General features: G+C 39.3%; 1 protein-coding gene across 3 annotated transcripts in view; it reads left to right on the top strand.

The window, feature by feature from the left end:
- The window catches only part of cadpsa (Ca2+-dependent activator protein for secretion a), a 498,775-nt gene that overhangs the window by 302,119 nt on the left and 181,785 nt on the right, over positions 1-14,871 (top strand). For all 3 annotated transcript variants that reach the window (XM_048606574.1, XM_048606576.1, XM_048606575.1), the window contains exon 10: positions 11,886-11,994. In XM_048606574.1, the coding sequence (XP_048462531.1) occupies positions 11,886-11,994 (109 nt within the window). The remainder of the gene's footprint in view (positions 1-11,885; positions 11,995-14,871) is intronic.

Here is a 14,871-nt window from a genome sequence, read left to right as displayed (position 1 = left end):
ACTCTTGTCAGGTCAGATAGTTTGAGGTAAAAGCCGAAAGAACTGTGGATGTTGTAAATCAGGAACAGAGACAGAAGTTGCTGGAAAAGCTCAGCAGGTCTGGCAGCATTTGTGAAGAAAAATCAAAGTTAAAATTTCAGGTCCGGTGACCCTTCCTCAGAACAGATAGTTTGAGGTAAAAGCTAAACTCCACAATAAAATTTCAAGAAATAAAAAAAGATAAAAATACAGAAAAAAACTGTCTCCAAACCACCAAGTTGATCTGTAATTCCCAGAAAGCTGTGAAAAGGAAATTATTACATTATACAGCATACTTAAAATGTTAGGGTTTTTTTTCAGAGAATTATTTCCTGTGAAACCTAGGTTCCTGAACAAACTGATCTCAAAAATGACACATTCATCACCATCTGAGTTACTGCAATGCTTATTTAGAATTTTGTTACAATGTTTAATTTCAGAATGACAGTGAATAAAATGCAATTTTAAAAATAATAGACCACGTGAGCTATTCCATTTCTCAGAGCTTGCATTTCAGGAGTTGAAAAGATCAACCTTTTTCTCCAATTAAAGGTGATTATAATTTCTCTGGTAGGTTCAGCAACTCAGATGTCCACATTTCAGACTGTCCCACCACAGCTAAGGGGATAGCATAAAATGCGAGACATTTTTAATGATCTTTCTTAAGTTGGAGAAAACATTTATAATTGCGCTGTCTTAAGAGTCATGAATATTTCTACAAAACAATGCAACTACTTCATATTTACTCCTGGCGCACACAGCATGTAAACTACAGTAATCTAAAGTTCAGAAGTGGATAACAATCCACTGATCTTAAAACATCAGGTGCTAAAGTAGCACCCATCTCTTTTCCCTACCTCAGGCCATTTGCTTCTTAAACTCCTCTTAATTTTATTGACACCAGACTGAATTACCTGAACACTTTCCTGACCAGCCTCTCAGCCTCTGAAAATTTCAACTGATCCAAAGCTCCCTTTCAAGTCAAGTCCCTTTCACACATCACACTCATACTTATTGACATACATTGATCCCTGATTGCCAGCCAAAAAAATGAAATTCTCATCCCTCTGTTTAAATCTTTCCATAAGTGATGCCTATCCCTGTCTATCTTCACCAACCCTACTCTCAATCCCGCCCCACCACCTCTTCATTCTTGTATTCTAGGCTTCTTCTGAATCCCAGCACCTTTTGCTTCACTGTTGGCATCTGTCCCTTGCCTGGATATCACTTTGTAATCTCTTCTATCTCTCTGCCTTTTTCTATATTTATAAACAACTTCCTAGAACCCATCTCTTTGATCAGCCTTTTTTGCCACTCCATATAATTAATCCATTTTTAGTACAATGTCCATCTTGCTTACATCTCCGCACAGCATCTTAGAGTGATTTCCTCTGTTCGAAGTGCAATATAAATACCAATTGTTATTATTATAGCTTTGGAATCTGATTATTCCATTTCCAATTAACTTTCACCGTGTAACAAAACAAACAAGTCAATGATCCTCCTCCTCCTCCCTTCCTACCATTCTGGTACAACCATTGTAAACTTTCTGGGTTCAAACAAATGCTTCAGTTGTGCAAACGTCAGAAGGCTAAAAGCAAAATAAGTACCCAATGAGTAAGCTGTTACTTGTAACAGTATATAATGAACAGTAGGTGGTAGCACTGAATTAATATGGTCAAAACATACTGGCAACCTCTCTTTATAGACTACACGGATCACGTTGTACTTTGCATACCCATAAAAGATGCTAACATTAAAGTTGTTTGTCTCATCATTAATCTAATAAAACAAACAGTTAACCTTCTCGTTCAGATTCCTTTTCTCAACAACTTAATTTCCACTATTTATAAATTATTTTGTGTGGTTACTAGCATAAGCAAACATGTTTAGTGTGTGTCATTGGTCAAAACATAGTTAGCTTTAGCTATGCAAAATAATACATTTCCCACTTGAAAAATAAATCTATGCCAAGAAACGCACTTTGAGTCCTTTGTTGGGAAAGTGTGTAAGCTTGTCCTCCATAACCTGGCATACTTTGTAAAGTACTTGATTCAATTGTAGTGTAGCAGTTGCAACATTTTACCTTGCACAATCATCTTCATTGGTAGACAGAAGGAAAACGTTTTATATCAGTTGATCTGTTTAAGAGATTTTCCACTGATTTGGGATTTTTGTTATTTCCTTTGTATGTCTTATGAAACAGTTATTGAGAAAACCATTCAGGATACTGGTGTTTTTATTCCTTTGCTGAAGACTAATTGTTCTGTTGCAGTTGTTTTCAGTAAATTATGTTACTATACCTGAAATACATTGAAATACATTTCCAATGTACAATTCAGACGATATATACACAGCAGTGTTTCTAGGATCTGTCCATGGCATCATCAAAGTTGTACTGGCTAGCTGAGGGAATGTTTATAGATATAGGGGACAAGTGAATATAGTGGAGTGGGATCTGGTAGGAAAGGGAAGGAAATAGTGGAGTCTCAAAGTGGAGGGGGTGCTGGGAGGGGTTCAAGTAAAGTCATGATTATTTGAAATGGGGAGGGTGGTGGGACTAGCAAGGGCATTGTGACCTTGATAGTCAGGGCTCTGGGGTAAAATGGGAACAATATATAGAGGCTTAACAAAACCGGGAGAGGGTGAAACGTCCTTGGGGAAACAGGGGTCACAATACAGAATCGGTGAAGAATGGGCGTAATATTTAGGGTCACAGAGGGAGCCGGCAAATCACTGCGGTAACCTCAAATTTTAAAGCTTTCATATTGATTCAAAAATCAAGTGCACATTAAGATTTACTATCAGCAAAGCAGCACCCGAAGTGGGAGGAGTAAGTAACTTTTTTTAAAGGGGGCTGGAGTTAGTGGTTGGAATGTGATGCCCTGTAATGGGCTGCTGCATTAATCAGGAGCCCAGCGATTACACAATGCCTTCAATCACCTTCAATCACAACCAATCAGCATGTCAGCATCACTCATACCATCCAATAGCACTGTCTGGTGTGATAGGTTCATGTGTTCAAATAGTGGTATTGTCACTAGATTAGTAATCCAGATATAGTGCTGTGGGCATATGGCTTCAGATCCCACCATGGCAGATGGTGAAGTTTAGGTTCACTGGTGGTCTTGTGATTAGGATTTGGCGCCTCCAATGGAGTGGCCCAGGTTAGGTTCCTAGTCAGAGAATAAGGACTTAGAGGGTCTGGTGACACACTGTTAATGGTCCTACACCTGGGCCAGAAAGTGAGGGTTCAATTCTGATTTACCCCAGAGGTGTGAAATAACAGGTTGATTAAACATTGTTTAAATGTTAAACCAGGTACGTTGACTCTGGTTGGTCAGGGCATTGCCCTAAGAACTTGTCCACTGAATGGTTGTCACCTATATTGTTGAGTTGATACAGGTGCATTGTGCCTATATGCTCTTTCTGTCTGCAAAAAAACAGGATTCTGTACATTATTATGTAGAGCTTTTATTACATGCAGTGTCAGTGTAATTCCTATCATGTTTTAGATTATCCAGCAAATGTCCAATTGCAGAATCATACCTAACGCTAAGCACTGTGTTGCACATTTTACAAACATGGGTTGGATAGGTACAGTCAGTACTTGTTGCGAACATGTTCCTTGATACAACCAGCCTTTGGGACATACAGCTTACTTACCTGGCATCACACACTCAGTAAAATTCATACAACGCATTACTCATTTGAATAGTGAAAAGTGATCTGATTAGGGTAACCACCACCCCACAGGATGACTTTGATGCACCTTATTTTAACATTAAGTTTTTATGGTGAACAATTGTCTCGGGCCCTATAGGGACTCGAGGTTGCCTATAAGGCCAATCTTTTAGTGCATGGAACTGTAGGAGTGCCAGTGTATATTCTGACCTGTGAAGGTAGGCTTAGAGAACCTTCAGCTGATTTTCTCAATGAGGGCATCAGGGAAAGGGGCTTCATTTGTTTTTTTCATTTCAAATGTAAAATTGACTCAAATGGAGTTGAATGGACACACTGGAGCCCATTGAGGCATGTAGCAAACATATTGTAAATATATCATCTTCATATAAAAAATGTGTAAGGGGTAGGAAGTTAATTGTCATTCCACTAAATACACATTTCTCATGAAATCCTGTGCTGGACCCAGTGGGGATCCCATGTCAATCCAATCTATTTGGGCAGACATGGTATTGTTGAAATGGAATATAACTGCAAGAGCTGCTGAGTTTGTAAGTTCCACAATTAATGACTGACAAAATGATGGTGGGTTTAGATTACCATGATGTAGTGCTGCAGTGCATAGGTCTATGGCTTCTTTGAGTGGTGCGTTGTTGACTAGACTAGCAATGTCACCTGAGCACAGAGAACAGCATTGCTATCACTGTGCAGGTCCTAAAATGGGCTTCACAAATGAAAAAGAATCTTTTGCTATGCAAAACTTGGAAAACTTGCACAAAACTAGTTTGTAGCAATTCACCCAATCATTTGGCCAGCTCATGTTGTGCAAAACCACTTAAAGGTAAATTGGAGCATAGAGGGACATCACTTTTCTGTGTCTTAGGCAGCCGTAAATTCACTGAAGCATTGAGCAGTGATGACAAACCACTTCATGTATGTCACCTGGAAACTCATTGCTCTTATACAAGTTCAAGAGGTGTTTTTTAGTTTGCTTTCAAGAAAGGCTGCTCAGTCATGCTGAATGCAGGACCAATGGATCTGCTGTTAAGAATGGCATGCACTTGGTCACTCACATTAAAGATGACTATTCCAGTTCCTTTGTTGGGTTTAATGTTATGTTAACATAGAGGAAATAACCTTACACATCTACCCTGTATAGCCCCCCCTAAGAATTTTGTATGTTTGTGTAAGATCGCCTCTCACTCTTCTAAACAAATGAGGACTGGCCAACCTACTGAAACTCTCTTCGTGAGCAAATCCCTCCACACCTGAAATGAACCTAGTGAACCTTCTCTGGACTGCCTCCAAAGCCAGTGTATCTTTCCTTGGAGAAGGGGACCAAAACTGTACTCAGTACTCCAAGTGTGGTCTAACAAGTACCTTATATAGTTTCAGCAAAACTTCCCTATGTTTACACTCCAACCCCTTTGAAATATAGATCAATGTTCCATTTTCCTTTCCTATTACCTGTGGAACCTGTATGCAAACATTTTGTGATTTATGCACTAGGCCTCCGAAATCCTTCTTTGTGTAGCTTTTTGCAGTCTTTCTCCATCCAAATAATATTCAGCTCCTCTATTCTTCCTGCCAAAGTGCATAACCTCACATTTTCCCGCATTATGTTCTATCTGCCAAGTTTTGCCCACTTGTCTACATCCTTCTGCAGACTCTTGTATCATCCTCATTACCTCCTATTTTCCATAGTAGTCTCAAATACTTTTCGTGTCATTGTCCAATTCCCATGATCCCGATGTCTTCCTTGCCACCACCCCTGAGATAAGTAACTCAGCGTATACAAGGGACTAAATATGGAACATTCCTAATTGATACCACTTTATAATGCTAATCTGGTATGTTTTTTTAATAAACCATTTAGAGAATCACAATCTTTTTAATACTTATAGAATTGCAATTCAAACATTGCCAATCCATAAAACAAAAAACACTGATGTGGTATTTAGTTCCTGGTGTCAGCCTTGACTTAATGCTAGTACCGTCACTGCTTAAGAAATTTGAGCACATAACCTAGACTGGCAGTTCTGTGCAGGACTGATGGAGCGCTGCACTGACAGAGGTGACAGACACATTTTTAATAATAATAAATGAAGCTCATTTTCCCTATCGGGTAGAAGATACCGTAATATTATTTGAAGAAAAGTCAGATAATGCACTTAGTGTTTTGGCTAACATTTATCCTTCAATCAACATCATTAAAACTAAATTAGCTGGTGGAATATCCCATTCCAATTTGAGTCTTGCTGTGTAAAACCAGCTGCAGTGTTTTCCCGTATGACAAGAATGGCTGTGCTTTAAAAGTATTTCATTGATGAGGAACCACTTCAGGGAAATACTAAGATCATGAAAGGCATAAATAATTACATGTTCATTCTTTCTTCTAGATTTCATACAATGTCAGAGTTAGTCACTTATCCTGTCAATCACTCTGACATAAGAAATATATTAAAGTCACATTTTTGGAATGTTCTCTTATTGAAAGATGAAAAGGAAGTGACTGATACGAGGAATTGCTCCAATGGAAAAGCTTGGGAATCTCCAAATTCCTTCTGATCATTGTGATTGATGACAATTAAGAGGAGATGCAAAAGAGATGTTCAGAGTTGTGAAGGGTTTTCAATCAGGTAAACAGAGAAAATATATCCAAGTAGTCATTAGAGGGCATATGTTTTAAGGTGGTTACTGAAGTATGAAAGAAATGCCTGACTCAAGAATACCTGAACAGAAGCTGCAATCAGAACTCTGACATGGGGCCAGTGCATGCAGGAACCAAAGGGAATGTTTCAAAGACAATCTGAAGTTCTCCACGAATCTTTAACTATTAACATCAGCACAGATGCCCAATGAAGATCAAAATGGTGAAATGTCATCAAAAATGGTGTCAAGAATCTCCAGCCAACAGGAGAAACCACTGAGAGAAAGCAGTGAGAGAGAAAGACAGAGGGCAGCTGCATGTGCCAGCAAAGCATTGCCACCACTATCAGTTGACAACAGATGTCCTCATTGTTTGTGGGAGAGCCTGTACGGTTATGATAGGGATCACAAACTATCTGCTAACTTGCAACCAACGTGTCATCTTGCTTAAACCCAGCCATCTGCAAGAAAGGGTTGTCCTGAAAATGGGAAACTACCATTGAGATGTATTACCATCTATTTTTCCAGCCCAGTAAATCCGTACAGATGCTCAGCCAATTTCATAGAATTCACAATTGCAATGGTCATTTATTAGACATTTGACATGTACAGGATAATTGCTGCTAGCACCAGCAGACCCCGTTTAGGTGTCCTTTTAAAACTTGAGGAAAAAGTCCCCAAAATTCTGATATAGGGCTATCATTAGAAATTGTTTGTACCTTTTTGCTAAAATGCCTAAATAAGAGCTTCAGCTATTCACAGATTATTCAGAAGCAGTGATGTAGATTGGGAAGCAGTTAGAGTATTGAAACATTATTAACTGAGTTAGTTGTAGTCATCAAGACTGTAGAGCTTAACACGGCACTCATATGGAATGAGGTAGGTCAAAGCAGCTAATTTGGGCTTGTAGTTAGTGTCCATATCTTTGAAAGCTTCAAATAGTCGACACTGTGTAAGCACCTAGCCTGAAGCCTGGAGAATCCTTTGCTTTACAACAGCTTTTCCTTTCAAACAATTCAAAACTTCATTGCCAAATGCTGTCTGGGGTCTGATGCAATCTGATGGTGTCCTGAAGGCGTATTGAGGTTCACAGAGCCTGAAAGAGACCCTGCGGCTCAGTGAGTTGCATCAAGAACATGACATTGAATTCAGCATGTTATCCAGAAGCAAACTAAGAGGAGTGAGAGCTGCCATTTACAGCAGTTCTGACAACAATTGCTCTGATGACTGAGATTTAAGAATTGTTAAACATGACTGGCACCAAGACAGTCAACTCACATTGCTTATGACAGGATGTCAGTCCTAACATCTTCTGATTTGAATGATAGGGTGCATGAACATTAGTACAACTATGGGCTAGTACAATAGCATAGGTTGGTTCAGGGTCCTAAGAAATGTGCTCCTGAAATGAATTCACAAGGTGAGCAGCTCTGCATTGTTTCCAAAACATGGACAAATCTATACAGTATTTCAGAATAAGACAGGAAATGTAGCATTTATTCAATGTTGTTTTTATTTTGATGTGCAGCACCCCACCCTATTTATTTTGTGTGAATTACATTTGTACAGTCCCTGATAGTGGTTAGTATTTAGGTGAATTTATATCATGGCTGTTAGGATTTTTTTTCAATTCTTATTCTCTAGGAATAATATTAACTGACTTTCTGATTGACACCATTTGTTTTCTTATATTCATGCCTTTTGTAAGTTATTTCTCCCACCTCCTCCTTTTGCCTGTTATACCTTCATTTTTCTTAAGCATGAGATTTACTTTTGAAAAGGTTTCACAAATTAAATAAGTTCTTGTACAAGGTCATGTCATGCTCCCAAACAAACCAGGTAAAATTGGTAACAACTATCATATGTCTGATCTAGCAGAGCCACAACCAGCAAGACATAAATTTTTTGAAATAACAATACAGCATTATCATTGTTAAGAAATATTGTAATGATCCCTCCCTTTCAAAACTTGATTTTCAAAGGAATTTTCTTTGTTATGGATTAGTTTAGAACCAGAGAAAGGTTACAGCACAGGAGAAAGTCATTCAGCACATTATGTCTGAATAAACTAGCTGCCCATTCTAATCCTACTCAGCAGTGCTTGGTCCATAGCCTTGCAGGTTCTAGTACTTCAGGTGCCGATCCAGGTTCCTTTGAAATAAGTTGAAGTTACTGCCTCAGCCATCAACCTGGGCAGCAAATTGCAGACACTCACTATCGTCTAGATGAGTACATTTTTCTTCATTCACCTCTGATCCTTCTACCATTTACTTTAAATCTGTGATCTCCCTTCCTAGAGACTTGGGACAAGCCCTTCATTTTGCTTCATAGAAGCAATGTTCAATCACTGGCATAATTCTTACAAACCTCCTTTGTATTCTCCTTAGACCAGTCATGTCTTTCCTGTAGAGTGAACTATACAAAGAACTCCAGCTGTGGCCTAACCAGTATCCCATATATTACCAACATTACATTCCTGCTTTTATATTTACTACCAAATGAAGTAAAGCAACCCATATCCCTTCTTTACCACTTTATCTATGTCTCCTGCCATCTTCAGAGCCCAGTGGACATAAACGCCAAGGTCTTTCACTTCCTCTACCCATCTCAATATCCTGCTATTTATTGTGTATTCCCTTGCTTTGTTTGCTTTCCTCAAATGCAGAACCTTCTACTTCTCTAGATTGAATTCCATTTGCCACTGTTCTGCCCACTCAGCTGTACTAATGATACCATCCTGAGGTTTAGAGACATCCTGTATGTTAGTGAATGTGGTGCCAATCAAACAAGCTGCTTTGTCGTGGATGGCGTCAAGCTTCTTGAATGTTGTTGGAACTGAACCCATCCAGGCAAGTAGGGAATATTCATCACACTCCTGAGTTGTGCCTTTTGGTGGTGGGTAGACTTTGGGGTGTCAGGAGGTGAGTTGTTTGCATGAGTTCCTCAGGATAGTACCCTCTGTCCAACCACCTTCAGCTGCTTCATCAATGACCTTCCCTCCGTCATAAGATCAGAAGTGGGGGTGTTCACCAACGATTACACAATGTTCACCACCATTTGCAACTTCTCAGATACTGATGCAGTCCAAGTTCAAACGTGACAAGATCTGGACAATATCCGGGCTTGGGCTGACAAGTTGCAAGCGACATTAATGCTACACAAATGCCAGGCAATGACTATCTCCAACAGGAGAATATCTAACCACCACCCCTTGAAATGCAATGGTGCTACTATCACTGAATCCTCCACTATCAACATCCTGGGCGTTACTATTCACCATATACATACAGTGGCTACAAGAGCAGGTCAGAGGCTAGGAATATCGCGGCAAGGAACTTGCCTCCTGATACCCCAAAGTCTGTCCACCATCAAAAGGCACAAGTCATGAGTGCGATGAATACTCCCTACTTGCCTGAATGGGTTCAGTTCCAACAACTCTCAAGAAGCTTGATACCATCCACGACAAAGCAGCTTGTTTCATTGGCACCACATCCACTAACATCTACTCCCTCCACTACCGACACTCAGTAGCAGCAGTGTGTACTATGTACAAGATGCACTGCAGAAATTCACCAAAGATCCTTAAACAGCACCTTGCAAACCCATGACCACTTCCATCTCGCAGGTCAAGGATAGCAGATATTGGGCATCCACATGCAAGTTCCCCTCCAAACCACTCACCATCCTGACTTGGAAATATATCACCATTCCTTCATTGTCACTGGGTCAAAATCCTGGAATTCCCTCCCTAAGGACATTGTGGGTCTGTCTACTTCACATGCAGCAGTTTAAGAAGGCTGCTCACTACCACCTTCTCAAAGGCAACGAAGGACGGGCAATACATGCTGGCCCAGACTGTAATGCCCACGTTCCTCGAGTGAATTTTAAAAAATGTTTGTGGGCATCGAATTCTTTTGGCCCGTGCCTAGATCTAGCAAGCTTTGGAAATTGTTCCTTCAAGCATTCAGTATTTCCCTACCGGGCTTCCTCTCACAATTCACCTTGTCTGGGTGATTTTTCCTCCTTTAAGGAGGTCTGTGCCTTAGTACATCTCTCCCATTATACTGATTTTATCTAATATTTCACACTCCTCTTTAACAAGGATGTCTGCATCATCCCTCTCTGTGAAAACAGAGACAAAATTCTCACTAAGAAACTTGCCCACAACTTCTGCATCCATACATAGGATATCATGTTCATCTCTGATAAGCCCTATCTGCATTACTGTCTTCAATTAAGATATATCCTTTAGCCAACTTTAAGGAAGTAACTGATTAATTAGTGACAAGTTTTCAAGTACACACTGCTGCGAAGTTGGCATTATACTTGTGATTGGAAGGCAAGACATTAGAATTTGTTTGTAAAATGATAGAGGGGGAAGAGTGCATGGTCCCTTTAAAAGGTGTGTTTTTTAGGCTTGAAGATTAAAAAAAATGTCCACAGGCAGCTGCAGCTGCACAGAGTTCTTGAATTAAAACATTTGTATTGAAGGGGTATACTGATAGCAGACAAAGCAGCGTTTTTACCAAGATAATAGGTTTTGAGTTTAGCCAATTAATTTAGACCAGGCCTTAGATACCAAAAACCAATTGAATTTGGATCTGATGGTTTTGACAACCTAGGGCCAATCCTATTGTAAGAAATTAATAGATCATCAAGGGTACAAAAGAAGAGGTGAAAATGTGAAAATTGGTGTGAGAGCAATTGCCATCTAAGAGAGGTAAAAAAACCTATCAGCTCTAAAGAGAAACACTGGCACTTACAGAATTCTATCAGCTCTCAGAAAAGAAACCATCATCTAATTAAAGGTACAGCGGCATTCTTAGCTAATATTCCTGACATCAGAATTCAATGGATAGAGGCATTTTGGACTCTAGAATTTGACGGAGAAAGGTATTCCTGGCGGAGGATCAGCGGAGAGGGAGCAGAGCATTCTGGAAGATGCATCCTGGCTATAATTTCAAGAGATTAAGATTTGATTTTTTTATCATTAATTTGGTTTATTTAAGTGGTGCTTGTATCTATTGAAACAGCATACCATTCAAATTTTGTTTTTTTCGTGAATAGTTAGTAGTTAGGGGTAGGAATTGTTCGGTTTGTTAGTAATTCTGTTAATTTGTTCATAGTTAGAGTTCGATGAATAAATTGTTACTTGTTGACTATAGAGTGACTGTCAGAAGTTCATTTCATTTAACCTCTCCTATATAACAGATTGGAAAGGGGAGCGAGAGGCAGATTTTACCACTTTTCACACTTCCTTTAACAGATGATGAGGTGAGCCTCTCTGGATGTTTCAGTTTCAGTTATCAAAGGGGGGAGTCGACCTCCCCTCCGTAACAGCACCATTAATGGCAAATTTCCCCAATCTCCGTTGTTTTGAAGATCACAACCAGCTCACTTTGTATTTCGCAACGTGTGCTGGCAGTAGACCAATGGCTTGTACAACAAAGCTTTTAGCTAACGTTTAGATTTTGTTATGAAGTTTCACAAGTTTAAAGTCAATCCAGAATTACATTCAACTGTTTCTCTTTATTCAGGTCAGCCAGTATACATTTGCAATGTGCAGTTACCGGGAGAAAAAAGCTGAGCCTCAGGAACTGCTGCAACTGGACGGATACACAGTGGATTACACTGACCCACAGCCAGGTGAAAGGCTTCAATTCAATACTGACATCTAGGAAAAGCACAGTAACATAAAACATGAAATAGTCGGATGGCATGTGGCTTTTCTTTGGCATGGCTTGACTATTTTGTCATGTCACAACCATAATTTAAAAAAGGCTTATCAATAATTGTAAAAGCAATCATCCAGCAGCCACTCACTGTGATTTTTGTTTTCTCTGCCCTGGCAATAACCTGCCAAGATGGACTATAGCTCTTTGTAGAACCCACTTAATAGAAGTCCACGCTATCATGCCTGCTTTTGGAAACACCCCTCCCTCTGTGTTTCCATCACTCAACGAGTTGAATTAAAAATTTACAGTTAACAATGTAGTCCCACTTTGCATTTGTACTTTCTCCAGCAATGTACATTATTTCATATTCTTCACTTTGAGCTCTGTGTCTTTGCCTTCCCCTTCCTCTCCAAATTAAGTGGCAGAGATATCAGACTTCGTCATCCATCTTTTCAGAATTCTTTTTTTTTTCTAACTACCTCTCAGTCTTACTATCTTGATTATTACATATAAAATCCTCCTTGCAACCAATCTCTTGACTACATCTGATTTTTTGCAAGAAGCTATAATCCACTATTGGTTGGAGTTCAGTCATAACTCAGAACATTTTTGAACGTAATCACTGCTGCTTGCAAGCTGTAATTGTCACAGTATAGTGTAAATCTAATTCAATTCATCAATCGTAAAAAATTGACATTTTAAACCAGGTGCATTGATCCCATCAGCATTTAAAACATTGCTGACAAAAGGTCGTAAATTCTTGTAGGATTACATTTCTCACCTCATAATTCCTTCATTGGTAATATATGCAATTCTTACATGTGCGCACACTTTCTTGTCTCCTGTTTCTCTTGCCATCATATATTTATCATAATTCGATGTCAACGTTTTCTATTACAAATGTCCATGCCCACATTTATAATGAAAATTGTGTAAAATTGTGAACTGTGTAATTACATCATCCCTCCCTCCAGTTGTTGTCCTTTAGTCCTTCAATTTTGACTCTCAGCCTGTAGTAAATTTCAGCACTCTGCTTTTTAAATCATGAGCAGTTCCAACATTTAACAATAAATTATGTGAAACCAAAGCATGTTGTACTATTAAGAAGCAAATATATGTCTTTAAATTATGGATTGAATGATATCTGCACATCCTGTTGACATTATCTTATGCCCTTTAAAGATTCTTTCAAAATTATATTCAATCTTCACTCACTATATACAACACTATAGGAAATAAACTGACAGTGCCATAAAGGTCCTATGCATATCACACTTGGTAATAACAACGTTACATTTTGCCATGCTTTAGCCATTGCACTTCAGCTGTCACCTTTTTACTCACCATGCAAAAATTTCTCGGAAAATCTTTATTTTTCAATTATATTGTTGTTTCAAGAATTAAATTGATGTCTTTCTGGAATCGAGGTAATGAGTGGTACTGGAAAAAGGTCAGTGATTGACCTGTGAGAAAGTACAAAACTGTTGAGTCACCTACTGACCTTGGAAGATTATTCTAATTCAGTTGCAGCTGTGCATGTATTTGCATTGCAGCACCTTAGACCAGTAGTGCTCGGGGCAGGATCAGCTGCTTTAATTTGCAGTCTAAGCCATGTTACTAACAAAAGGTGAAACTATATGTCAGAAACCGAACTATAAGTAGGAGGAATAAAAGCTAGTCAGGGAGTCTCTACTTGTGCATGCTAATAGCTAAGAAGCATTCGTGGTACCATGGTATAAGTAAGTTGACATGGAATTGATGTGATGGTAAGTAAGAAAGTGTTCATGTGCATGTGGTATCTTAGAATCATAAAATCACGCAGTACAGAAGAGGCCCTTCAGCCCACTGAGTCTGTATACCCTACTATCTATACTAGTCCCACATTCCCACACTGCACCCATTGCTTTGAATGTAATGACACTTCATGTGTTCATCCGAAGGGTCTGATGCAGGACACAGCAAAAAGCAGAAAATTGTGGTAACAAGAAGGTAGCAAATCAAAATGAGAGGAAACCCTACGAATTGAAACTGGATAACAAAAGCTACGCTTGTAGAACATACTGAGCTCTGGTTTCATTCTTTATCATCTATAATTTAACTAATTAGTTCACTCACATGTACCTTCCAATGCTGAGTGGTTAAGCTCACTGCTACTCATACCTGGTTAATTTCAGTTCTAACATTGTACATTGCACAATTGCATCAAAATGAACTAACTGCAGGTCGCCTGTAGTTTTGTTTTGGGCAAGAAAGACTTATAGAGCCATAGAGATGTACAACACTGAAACAGACCTTTCAGTCCAACTTGTCCATGCCAACTAGATATTCTAAATTAATCTAGTCCCATTTGCCAGCATTTGGACCATGTCCCTCTAAACCCTTCATATTCATATAACCATCCAGATGTCTTTTGAAAGTTGTAATTGTACCAGCCTCCACCACTTCCACTGGCAGTTCATTCCATACATGCACCACCCTCTGTATGAAAAAGTTGCCCCTTGGGTGCCTTTTAAATCTTTCCCCTCTCACCTTAAACCTATGACCCTCTAGTTTTGGACACCACCACCCTGGCTATTCACACTGTCCACGCCCCTCATGAATTTAATAAACCTCTATGATGTCACACCTCAGCCTCTGACACTGCAGGGAAAATAGCCGAGGCTGTTCAGCTTCTCCCCATAGCTCAAACCCTTCAACCCTGACAATATCCTTGTAAATCTTTTCAGAACCCTTTATGACCATCAGATATCTTAAAGTACCTTACAGCCACTAAAGCTCTTTTTTTGTACTCATTTATGGGATGTGAATCTCACTGGCTTGGTCAGTGTTTTTTTGAAGTGTTGTTGCT

This window comes from Rhincodon typus, chromosome 16 (genome assembly GCF_021869965.1).
Source record: "Rhincodon typus isolate 14 chromosome 16, sRhiTyp1.1, whole genome shotgun sequence".
NCBI classification, from domain to species: Eukaryota; Metazoa; Chordata; class Chondrichthyes; order Orectolobiformes; family Rhincodontidae; genus Rhincodon; species Rhincodon typus.
Note: the sequence above shows the minus strand (reverse complement) of the source record. Positions and strands in the feature narration are given on the sequence as shown.